The sequence below is a fragment of the Leptodactylus fuscus genome, chromosome 8 (genome assembly GCF_031893055.1).
Source record: "Leptodactylus fuscus isolate aLepFus1 chromosome 8, aLepFus1.hap2, whole genome shotgun sequence".
NCBI lineage: Eukaryota > Metazoa > Chordata > Amphibia > Anura > Leptodactylidae > Leptodactylus > Leptodactylus fuscus.
The window spans coordinates 956148-968122 of NC_134272.1; the positions used below are offsets into that span (position 1 = coordinate 956148).

General features: G+C 55.3%; 1 protein-coding gene across 1 annotated transcript; it reads right to left on the minus strand.

Moving 5' to 3' along the window:
• Positions 1–376: 376 nt before the first annotated feature.
• Positions 377–10509, minus strand: LOC142216807 (coiled-coil domain-containing protein 42-like). Its single transcript, XM_075284839.1, has 6 exons — positions 10432–10509; positions 9853–9957; positions 9124–9324; positions 3937–4164; positions 2678–2827; positions 377–451 (listed from the first exon to the last, which is right to left on the minus strand). The coding sequence occupies exons 1-6, from the start codon at positions 10507–10509 to the stop codon at positions 377–379; spliced, it is 837 nt and encodes a 278-aa protein (XP_075140940.1).
• Between the last annotated feature and the right edge of the window lie 1466 nt (positions 10510–11975).

Sequence of the window (11975 nt, forward strand, 5' to 3'; positions counted from 1 at the left end):
GGGCACTTGTCTCTATATAGTGTCATGTATAGGGGGCACATACTTGTCTCTATAGTGTCATGTATAGGGGGCACATACTTGTCTCTATAGTGTCATGTATAGGGGCACATACTTGTCTCTAAATAGTGTGTCATGTATAGGGGCACATACTTGTCTATATAGTGTGTCATGTATAGGGGCACATACTTGTCTATATAGTGTGTCATGTATAGGGGCACATACTTGTCTCTAAATAGTGTGTCATGTATAGGGGCACATACTTGTCTTGTGTGTCTGACCTTTCACCTGTGTAGTGATTGATCGGAGGTGACAAACTGTGGCCACATGCCTGGGGTCATTCTCAGTCTTTAATTTTGGTTTTGGCTCCTCTTGCACCTTACGTTACGTCATTGATCAGTTTTCGTCTTGTAGCCTCGACGATGTCAGAAATCTCCTGGATGTGTTGCTGGACCTGCGCCGGAGCATTAATGGTCACCACGGCTTTGTGCTTGTCATGAGCTTTATAATATTGGTGACTGTTCCGTACCTCTGTTACATCCCCCTGCCATCTACTGTGTGGTGGTCTACAGTGTTGGCCAAAAGTATGTGCACCCCTGCAATTCTGTCAGATAATCCTCGTGTTCTTCCAGATAATGATTACAGTCACAAACTCTTTGGTAATATCTTCATTTAATTTGTCTTCAATGGAAAACCACAAAAAGAATTGTCAAAAAGCCAAATTGGATCTAATTCCACAGCAAACATAAAAAAGGGGTGGACAAAAGTATTGGCACTGTTTGACAAATCATGTGATGCTTCTGTAATTTGTGTAATTAACAGCACCTGTTACTTACCTGAGGCACCTAACAGGTGGTGGCAATAACTAAATCACACTTGCAGCCAGTTGAAATGGATTAAAGTTGACTCCACCTCTGTCCTGTGTCCTTGTGTGACCACATTGAGCATGGAGAAAAGAAAGAAGACCAAAGAACTGTCTGAGGACTTGAGAAGCAAAATTGTGAGGAAGCCTGAGCAATCTCAAGGCTACAAGTCCATCTCCAAAGCCCTGAATGTTCCTGTGTCTACCGTGCGCAGTGTCAGTAAGAAGTGTAAAGCCCATGGCCCTGTGGCTAACCTCCCTAGATGTGGACGGAGAAGAAACATTGACCAGAGATTTCACCGCAAGATTGTGCGGATGGCGGATAAAGAACCTCGACTAACATCCAAACAAGTCCAAGCTGCCCTGCAGTGCGAGGCTACAACAGTGTCACCCCGTACTATCCAGCGTCAGCATCTGAATGAGAAGGGACTGTATGGGAGGAGACCCAGGAAGACCCCACTTCTTACCCACAGACAGAAGCCAGGCTGGAGTTTGCCAAAACTTACCTGAGAAAGCCAAAACCGTTCTGGAGGAATGTTCTCTGGTCAGAGGAGACAAAAGTAGGAGAAGGCCTCAACATAGAGATTACAGGGGAAAAGAGAAGAAGACGCCCCCTACAGTCAGACATGGCGGAGGTCCCTGATGGTTTGGGGTTGCTTTGCTGCCTCTGGCACTGGACTGCTTGACCGTGTGCATGGCATTATGAAGTCTGAAGACGACCAACACATTGTGCAGCATCATGTAGGGCCCAGTGTGAGAAAGCGGGGTCTCCCTCAGAGGTCAGGGCTCTTCCAGCAGGACAAGGACCCAAAACACACTTCAGGTCAGCACTAGAAAATGGTGGTGAGAGAAAGCCCTGGAGACTTGTAAAGTGGCAGCAATGAGTCCAGCCCTGAATCCCATAGAGCACCTGTGGGGGAGGGGGAGAGATCTCTTGGGGGCAGTTTGGAGAAGGCCCCCTTCACATCTCAGGGGAGACCGCGAGCAGTTTGCCAAAGAAGAAGGGTCTAAGATTCCAGCAGAGCCTTGTAAGAAACTCATTGCTGGTCAGCGGAAGCGGTTGTGCGCAGTTATTGTGTCTAAAGGTTGTGCTACCAAGTATTAGGCTGAGGGCGCCAATACTTCTGTCCGCACCAGTTCTGGAGTTTTGTGTAAAATGATCAATGATGTGACTTTTTTTTTTCATTCTCTTTTGTGTTTTTTCATTGCAAGCAAAATAACTGAAGATATTACCAAAGAGTTTGTGCTGTGTAATCATTATCTGGGGACAGCGAGGATTATCTGACAGGACTGCAGGGGGCGATACTTATACTATATATACCCTGTGTCACTTATATACTATATAAGAGTCTGTGCTGTGTAATCATTATCTGGGGACAGCGAGGATTATCTGACAGGACTGCAGGGGGCGATACTTATACTATATATACCCTGTGTCACTTATATACTATATAAGAGTCTGTGCTGTGTAATCATTATCTGGGGAACACCGAGGATTATCTGACAGGACTGCAGGGGGCGATACTTATATAGTATATAAGTGACACAGGGTATATACAGTATAAGAGTTTGTGCTGTGTAATCATTATCTGGGGGACACCGAGGATTATCTGACAGGACTGCAGGGGGCGATACTTATATAGTATATAAGTGACACAGGGTATATACAGTATAAGAGTTTGTGCTGTGTAATCATTATCTGGGGACACCGAGGATTATTTGACAGAATTGCAGGGGGGCCAACACTGTATGTGAAGGTTTATCCATTGGTGACCCCATTAATGTGTGTGGTGGTGCCCACATCCAGCCCATCCTCACCATCTCCAGCTGTCTTGTGGTGTCATCCACGGCGACGTTCCTCTCTTGGATAGCAATGCATTGGAAGAGGTTGAGTGTGACCATTTTTATGGTACCAATGAGCAGGGTGGTCTTTGCGGCTGTATTTTGAATGTGCGTCCAATGTGACTCCTGCAAAAGGTCCAAACCGTAAAGGAGACAAAGTTTGGTTATAGCTGATCCTGCCACAGACTCCAGACACATGAACAATGGAAGTATAACCACATGAGTACGCGAGTGTCCAGCCAGGACAGAGGGCAACCTCAGCTGGAGATAGTGTTACGTTCGTGTCCAGACCTAGAATCCGGACTGCAGACTGCACCGCTAAGGAAACGGGAAGGAGACTATCCCTGACACTACGGCGGCTAGCTAGGCCCTGCCTGCCGGTGGTGGTCAGCTGTCCCCAAGCTAGCCTTGGCCCCGACAACTCCTGGCTCTCTAACACGAAGGTGTAGCCGACAGATAGGGCGAGAGCTACAAGGGAGCTAGGGACTGGGGATACTAAGGTGCAACCAAGGGGCAGCTGCAGACAACAAAAATCAGGATGGGATGTGCTGCACAACAGACACGCAGCACAACACACAACAAGAGAATGAGGAGAGGGACAGGGGAGAGGAAAGGGTTACACAGGACTGGGGCAAAACAAACTGGAACCTAAACCTCACAAATAACCAGATAGTGCCGGGCAACCAGGACTGAGGACAGGGGAGAGGAGAAGTGTGGAGGGGCAAACCAGACTCACACATAAGGCGACGCTCACACACAAGGCCACGCTCACACCACTGCCTAGTCAGCTGTAATACCACAAACCAATTCTCCTCCCAGAGCCACGAATTCTAGGTGGTAACCACGAAAACCAGCAACTAGTGTAGCCAGCCCTCCTCCTAATAAAGGCCCCAGAATCGTCCCATAGGATAATGGTAACCACCAACACCTGAGGCTCAATCCAAAGAACCTCAAGTATATTCTAAAGGCTGATACTCAATATCCAAACCAATGGCCCAATGGTAAGGAAACCACCAGAAGACCCCAGACCAAACCCCACCAGAAAAATACACAATACCATTACAAGAATTCAGGTTGTGACAGATAGTCATGACACTCCAAAAGAGACCCCAAGCTGCTGATCTCAGCCATGACCTGACTGCGGGATACCATGTACCCCTGTCTACAACATGCTATACATTCTGTGTGACTCTCAGTATCTCACAACACTTTGTTTTTCTATTCATGGTCCTCACCCACAGTAGCCGCTGGTTCTGAGCTTCTTCTAGGTCAGTCTGTAGTTGGCCCAGCTGGTTGTCCATCTGCAGTGCCTCATTGCTTTTTTCTTCCAGAAAGCAGGAGAGTTGACCCTTGGTCTGGTCAATGGACTCTTGAGCTTTTTGCACCACTTGATGGAGATAATGGGAGGTAGCCACCAATGTATGAAACCGACTGAGGACATCGCCCACAACCTGGAACTGAACCAGAACAAATTAGATTTCTCTGATTTACTGAGCTGAAGCCGAGACCCTGCCCACCATGGGGGCTCTGATCTGCCACTTCTGTGCCACATGGGATGTGCCATCATTATTGTCATCTCGGCTTCCACATCGGTCACCATCAGGGTCAATACAAGAGAGATGTGAAATAGACCTTCTGGTTCATCTCCCATATAAGCCCCTCAGGCCAAAAGGGACCTACAGAGATGTCTGAGCAGCTTCCTAAAGTCTCTACAGGTGCCGATCGCTTGTCAGTCCCTCATTCATCTGCTCTTCACTCTCTCCTTTGTCTCGCTCTTTCATTCAGTCCCTGCTCTGTCCCTGCCATCCCTCTCACTCTTTAGTCCAGTCCCTCCTCTGTCTCCCCCATCCCTCTCGCTCTTTCATCCAGTCCCTCCTCTGTCCCCCCATCCTTCTCTTTCGTCCAGTCCCTCCTCTGTCCCCCCATCCCTCTCGCTCTTTCGCCCAGTCCCTCCTCTGTCCCCCCCATCCCTCTCTTTCGTCCAGTCCCTCCTCTGTCCCCCCCATCCCTCTCGCTCTTTCGTCCAGTCCCTCCTCTGTCCCCCCCATCCCTCTCTTTCGTCCAGTCCCTCCTCTGTCCCCCCCATCCCTCTCGCTCTTTCGCCCAGTCCCTCCTCTGTCCCCCCCATCCCTCTCGCTCTTTCGTCCAGTCCCTCCTCTGTCCCCCCATCCCTCTCTTTCGTCCAGTCCCTCCTCTGTCCCCCCATCCCTCTCTTTCATCCAGTCCCTCCTCTGTCCCCCCCATCCCTCTCTTTCATCCAGTCCCTCCTCTGTCCCCCCCATCCCTCTCTTTCATCCAGTCCCTCCTCTGTCCCCCCTCTGTCCCCCCATCCCTCTCGCTCTTTCGTCCTGTCCCTCCTCTGTCTTCCCCATCCCTCTCTTTCGCCCTGTCCCTCCTCAGTCCCCCCATCCCTCTCGCACTTTTGCCCAGTCCCTCCTCTGTCCCCCCCATCCCTCTCTTTCGTCCAGTCCCTCCTCTGTCCTCCCCATCCCTCTCTTTCGTCCAGTCCCTCCTCTGTCCTCCCCATCCCTCTCTTTCGTCCAGTCCCTCCTCTGTCCTCCCCATCCCTCTCGCTCTTTCGTCCAGTCCCTCCTCTGTCCCCCATCACTCTCTTTCGTCCAGTCCCTCCTCTGTCCCCCCATCCCTCTTGCACTTTCGCCCAGTCCCTCCTCTGTCCCCCCCATCCCTCTCGCTCTTTCGTCCAGTCCCTCCTCTGTCCTCCCCATCCCTCTCTTTCGTCCAGTCCCTCCTCTGTCCCTCCATCCTTCTCTTTCGTCCAGTCCCTCCTCTGTCCTCCACATCCCTCTCTTTTGTCCAGTCCCTCCTCTGTCCCCCCATCCCTCTCGCTCTTTCGTCCAGTCCCTCCTCTGTCCCCCCATCCTTCTCTTTCGCCCAGTCCCTCCTCTGTCCCCCACATCCCTCTCTTTCGTCCAGTCCCTCCTCTGTCCCCCCCATCCCTCTCGCTCTTTCGTCCAGTCCCTCCTCTGTCCTCCCCATCCCTCTCTTTCGTCCAGTCCCTCCTCTGTCCCTCCATCCTTCTCTTTCGTCCAGTCCCTCCTCTGTCCCCCCCATCCCTCTCGCTCTTTCGTCCAGTCCCTCCTCTGTCCCCCATCACTCTCTTTCGTCCAGTCCCTCCTCTGTCCCCCCATCCCTCTTGCACTTTCGTCCAGTCCCTCCTCTGTCCCCCATCACTCTCTTTCGTCCAGTCCCTCCTCTGTCCCCCCATCCCTCTCGCTCTTTCGTCCAGTCCCTCCTCTGTCCTCCCCATCCCTCTCTTTCGTCCAGTCCCTCCTCTGTCCCTCCATCCTTCTCTTTCGTCCAGTCCCTCCTCTGTCCTCCACATCCCTCTCTTTTGTCCAGTCCCTCCTCTGTCCTCCCCATCCCTCACTTTCATCCAGTCCCTCCTCTGTCCCCCCATCCCTCTCGCTCTTTCGTCCAGTCCCTCCTCTGTCCCCCCATCCTTCTCTTTCGCCCAGTCCCTCCTCTGTCCCCCACATCCCTCTCTTTCGTCCAGTCCCTCCTCTGTCCCCCCCATCCTTCTCGCTCTTTCGCCCAGTCCCTCCTCTGTCCCCCCCATCCCTCTCGCTCTTTCGCCCAGTCCCTCCTCTGTCCCCCATCCCTCTCGCTCTTTCGCCCAGTCCCTCCTCTGTCCCCCCCATTCCTCTCGCGCTTTCGCCCAGTCCCTCCTCTGCCCCCCCCATCCCTCTCGCTCTTTCGCCCAGTCCCTCCTCTGCCCCCCCATCCCTCTCGCTCTTTCGCCCAGTCCCTCCTCTGCCCCCCCATCCCTCTCGCTCTTTCGCCCAGTCCCTCCTCTGCCCCCCCATCCCTCTCGCTCTTTCGCCCAGTCCCTCCTCTGTCCCCCCATCCCTCTCGCTCTTTCGCCCAGTCCCTCCTCTGTCCCCCCATCCCGCTCTTTCGTCCAGTCCCTCCTCTGTCCCCACATCCCTCTCTTTCGTCCAGTCCCTCCTCTGTCCCCCCCATCCTTCTCGCTCTTTCGCCCAGTCCCTCCTCTGTCCCCCCCATCCCTCTCTTTCGTCTAGTCCCTCCTCTGTCCCCCCCATCCCTCTCGCTCTTTCATCCAGTCCCTCCTCTGTCCCCCCATCCCTCTCGCTCTTTCGCCCAGTCCCTCCTCTGCCCCCCCCATCCCTCTCGCTCTTTCGCCCAGTCCCTCCTCTGTCCCCCCCATCCCTCTCGCTCTTTCGCCCAGTCCCTCCTCTGTCCCCCCCATTCCTCTCTTTCGTCCAGTCCCTCCTCTGTCCCCCCCCGCTCTTTCGCCCAGTCCCTCCTCTGTCCCCCCCCCCGCTCTTTCGCCCAGTCCCTCCTCTGTCCCCCCCATCCCTCTCGCTCTTTCGCCCAGTCCCTCCTCTGTCCCCCCCATTCCTCTCGCTCTTTCGCCCAGTCCCTCCTCTGTCCCCCCATCCCTCTCGCTCTTTCGCCCAGTCCCTCCTCTGTCCCCCCCATCCCTCTCGCTCTTTCGCCCAGTCCCTCCTCTGTCCCCCCCATCCCTCTCGCTTTCGCCCAGTCCCTCCTCTGTCCCCCCCATCCCTCTCGCTCTTTCGCCCAGTCCCTCCTCTGTCCCCCCATCCCTCTCGCTCTTTCGCCCAGTCCCTCCTCTGTCCCCCCCATCCCTCTCGCTCTTTCGCCCAGTCCCTCCTCTGCCCCCCCATTCCTCTCGCTCTTTCATTCAGTCCCTCCTCTGCCCCCCCATCCCTCTCGCTCTTTCGCCCAGTCCCTCCTCTGTCCCCCCCATCCCTCTCGCTCTTTCGCCCAGTCCCTCCTCTGTCCCCCCCATCCCTCTCGCTCTTTCGCCCAGTCCCTCCTCTGTCCCCCCATCCCTCTCGCTCTTTCGCCCAGTCCCTCCTCTGCCCCCCCATCCCTCTCGCTCTTTCGCCCAGTCCCTCCTCTGCCCCCCCATCCTTCTCGCTCTTTCGCCCAGTCCCTCCTCTGTCCCCCCCATCTCTCTCGCTCTTTCGCCCAGTCCCTCCTCTGTCCCCCCCATCCCTCTCGCTCTTTCGCCCAGTCCCTCCTCTGTCCCCCCCATTCCTCTCGCTCTTTCGTCCAGTCCCTCCTCTGTCCCCCCATCCCTCTCTTTCGCCCAGTCCCTCCTCTGTCCCCCCCATCCCTCTCTTTCGCCCAGTCCCTCCTCTGTCCCCCCATCCCTCTCGCTCTTTCGCCCAGTCCCTCCTCTGTCCCCCACATCCCTCTCGCTCTTTCACCCAGTCCCTCCTCTGTCCCCCCCCATTCCTCTCGCTCTTTCGCCCAGTCCCTCCTCTGTCCCCCACATCCCTCTTTCGTCCAGTCCCTCCTCTGTCCCCCATCCCTCTCTTTCGCCCAGTCCCTCCTCTGTCCCCCCCATCCCTCTCGCTCTTTCGCCCAGTCCCTCCTCTGTCCCCCACATCCCTCTCGCTCTTTTGCCCAGTCCCTCCTCTGCCCCCCCATCCCTCTCTTTCGCCCAGTCCCTCCTCTGCCCCCCCATCCCTCTCGCTCTTTCGCCCAGTCCCTCTTCTGCCCCCCCATCCTTCTCGCTCTTTCGCCCAGTCCCTCCTCTGTCCCCCCCATCCCTCTCGCTCTTTCGCCCAGTCCCTCCTCTGTCCCCCCCATTCCTCTCGCTCTTTCGCCCAGTCCCTCCTCTGCCCCCCCATCCCTCTCGCTCTTTCGCCCAGTCCCTCCTCTGCCCCCCCATCCCTCTCGCTCTTTCGCCCAGTCCCTCCTCTGTCCCCCATCCCTCTCGCTCTTTCGCCCAGTCCCTCCTCTGTCCCCCATCCCTCTCGCTCTTTCGCCCAGTCCCTCCTCTGCCCCCCCATCCCTCTCGCTCTTTCGCCCAGTCCCTCCTCTGCCCCCCCATCCCTCTCTTTCGCCCAGTCCCTCCTCTGTCCCCCACATCCCTCTCGCTCTTTTGCCCAGTCCCTCCTCTGTCCCCCACATCCCTCTCGCTCTTTTGCCCAGTCCCTCCTCTGCCCCCCCATCCCTCTCGCTCTTTCGCCCAGTCCCTCTTCTGCCCCCCCATCCTTCTCGCTCTTTCGCCCAGTCCCTCCTCTGTCCCCCCCATCCCTCTCGCTCTTTCGCCCAGTCCCTCCTCTGTCCCCCCCATTCCTCTCGCTCTTTCGCCCAGTCCCTCCTCTGCCCCCCCCATCCCTCTCGCTCTTTCGCCCAGTCCCTCCTCTGCCCCCCCATCCCTCTCGCTCTTTCGCCCAGTCCCTCCTCTGTCCCCCATCCCTCTCGCTCTTTCGCCCAGTCCCTCCTCTGTCCCCCATCCCTCTCGCTCTTTCGCCCAGTCCCTCCTCTGCCCCCCCATCCCTCTCGCTCTTTCGCCCAGTCCCTCCTCTGCCCCCCCATCCCTCTCTTTCGCCCAGTCCCTCCTCTGCCCCCCCATCCCTCTCTTTCGCCCAGTCCCTCCTCTGCTTTGCTCTCCCCTCTTGCACCTCTTCAGAGGTAGCCACGGAGCTCTCCAGGTAGTCACAGAACTTGCTGTATTGTTGGATTTGGGTCTGGATTTTCTGCTTCCTCTTGCCCAGGGCTTGTTGCTCCTCCAGCAGGCGGCAGAGTTGTTCCTCTTTTTGGTTACAGATTTCTTCTGCCCTCTTGGCTTTCTTCACAGCCTGCAGACGTTTCATCTCATTCTCCTGTAAGAGAAGATGAAACCTCAAACTGATGTGCACCCCCGGTATATGGTGGAGAGGCGTCCGAGCTACGGCTACCCTGTGCGTGACCCGGCACTAGCCCCTCCAGCCTGCGCCGTAGTCAGTGGGGCCCGAGGCCAGAGTCTGATGCAGTTGCCATAGTAGAAGAGTCGGCTGTTAGACATGGGATCTGGGGATGGGAGAAGTGCGCCTCCATCAGTGAGAGCTGTGCTACTGCAGGCTGTCTCAAGTAACGCCACCAATTCCCTATAGTCTCCTTAATCTTATCCCTGCACAAACATCATGGGCACTCCAACTCCCATCAGGATGGTGGCCAACTAGGACGTGCCCCGGGGGAAGAATAGCCCAACCATCATGTTGACTGCACCAGCTGCCGGCACCGAGCCGCGTTCAGGTACTCCTCCTCCGCCCAGCCTCCGGTAGCACTCAGCGTATGGTATATATGGTATATATGGTATATACTGTAGGGTGGAGTTGCTGGCCCATTATACACCATGTTACGTTACTTACCGCTATGAGATGCTGGAATGTCATTAATTCATCTCTTAGCTCCGCCTTCTGTGTGCACAGCTCCTCCCATCGAAGGGCGACTCCATCCATCATGGTCCGAAACTCCTGAGCAGAGAGACATAGACACAATGGCACGGGCCCATGAGTAGGGAGCAGTCCCAGTCAAGGATTGGATGAAGGTCACGCCGTCAGGGTGGAGGCAGGAGACGCCGAAATATTTGGAGTCGTGGAGAGGCGTCTCGCAGATCCCGGCTCCAGATGGATTCTAACCCTTCTATTCCCTTCATCTCCACCTAGTATACAGTATAAGGGTAACTTTACATGCACCAGGGGCAGGGCTGTTGGTGCACGTTCACACCCGGCCGGTCTATGTGTGTCCTGATGTCACGCCGAGCCTCAGTGGTCACAGGAAGGGACGCCATGATGTTGCTATGGTGACAGTAAGGCCATGGTGGCTACTATATACATCCCCATGAGCCCGCCCGCTGCCTCTGCTGTAGTCTGTGGGGCCCCCATTAATGGGGGTACAGGGGATTTGTGGGCGCACTCTACTCTTATGGGAGTCACATGATCTCTCACCGCACTCTCGGCCTCCAGCGCTCTCTGCACGCTCTGAGCTCGCAGTCGCAGGGTGTGGGGGCGCCGCTGCTCATCCATCGCTGGGAGAGTCTGCTGCACGACAAGGGGTTAATGAGGAGAATATAAGACCGCCACCCAATAACCATAAACGGGAGGGGGAGGGGGTTATCACTGAGGGCGCACCGCGGGAACTCCAGGATCTGCATCGCCCATAACGGCCAAATACAACTGCCAACAACAGCCGGAGGCCAACTGACGTGACAGCCGAGCATGCACCTGTATACACGAGAGCGGCGGCTATATACCTGTATACAAGAGAGCGGCGGCTATATACCTGTATACACGAGAGCGGCGGCTATATACCTGTATACAAGAGAGCGGCGGCTATATACCTGTATACACGAGAGCGGCGGCTATATACCTGTATACACGAGAGCGGCGGCTATATACCTGTATACAAGAGAGCGGCGGCTATATACCTGTATACACGAGAGCGGCGGCTATATACCTGTATACAAGAGAGCGGCGGCTATATGCCTGTATACACGAGAGCGGCGGCTATATGCCTGTATACACGAGAGCGGCGGCTATATACCTGTATACAAGAGAGCGGCGGCTATATACCTGTATACACGAGAGCGGCGGCTATATACCTGTATACACGAGAGCGGCGGCTATATACCTGTATACAAGAGAGCGGCGGCTATATGCCTGTATACAAGAGAGCGGCGGCTATATGCCTGTATACAAGAGAGCGGCGGCTATATGCCTGTATACACGAGAGCGGCGGCTATATACCTGTATACAAGAGAGCGGCGGCTATATACCTGTATACAAGAGAGCGGCGGCTATATACCTGTATACACGAGAACGGCGGCTATATACCTGTATACAAGAGAGCGGCGGCTATATACCTGTATACAAGAGAGCGGCGGCTATATGCCTGTATACAAGAGAGCGGCGGCTATATACCTGTATACAAGAGAGCGGCGGCTATATGCCTGTATACAAGAGAGCGGCGGCTATATACCTGTATACACGAGAGCGGCGGCTATATACCTGTATACAAGAGAGCGGCGGCTATATACCTGTATACACGAGAGCGGCGGCTATATACCTGTATACACGAGAGCGGCGGCTATATACCTGTATACACGAGAGCGGCGGCTATATACCTGTATACACGAGAGCGGCGGCTATATACCTGTATACACGAGAGCGGCGGCTATATACCTGTATACACGAGAGCGGCGGCTATATACCTGTATACACGAGAGCGGCGGCTATATACCTGTATACACGAGAGCGGCGGCTATATACGTGTATACACGAGAGCGGCGGCTATATACGTGTATACAAGAGAGCGGCGGCTATATACGTGTATACACGAGAGCGGCGGCTATATACCTGTATACACGAGAGCGGCGGCTATATACCTGTATACACGAGAGCGGCGGCTATATACCTGTATACACGAGAGCGGCGGCTATATACCTGTATACACGAGAGCGGCGGCTATATACGTGTATACACGAGAGCGGCGG

Coding starts and splice junctions, on each gene's coding strand:
- LOC142216807 (XM_075284839.1), bottom strand. CDS start 10,509: ATGGATGAGCAGCGGCGCCCCCACACCCTGCGACTGCGAGCTCAGAGC. Junction 4,165..9,123: donor CCGTGGCTACCTCTGAAGAG/GTGCAAGAGGGG, acceptor TAATTTGTTCTG/GTTCAGTTCCAGGTTGTGGG. Junction 2,828..3,936: donor AGAACCAGCGGCTACTGTGG/GTGAGGACCATG, acceptor GACCTTTTGCAG/GAGTCACATTGGACGCACAT.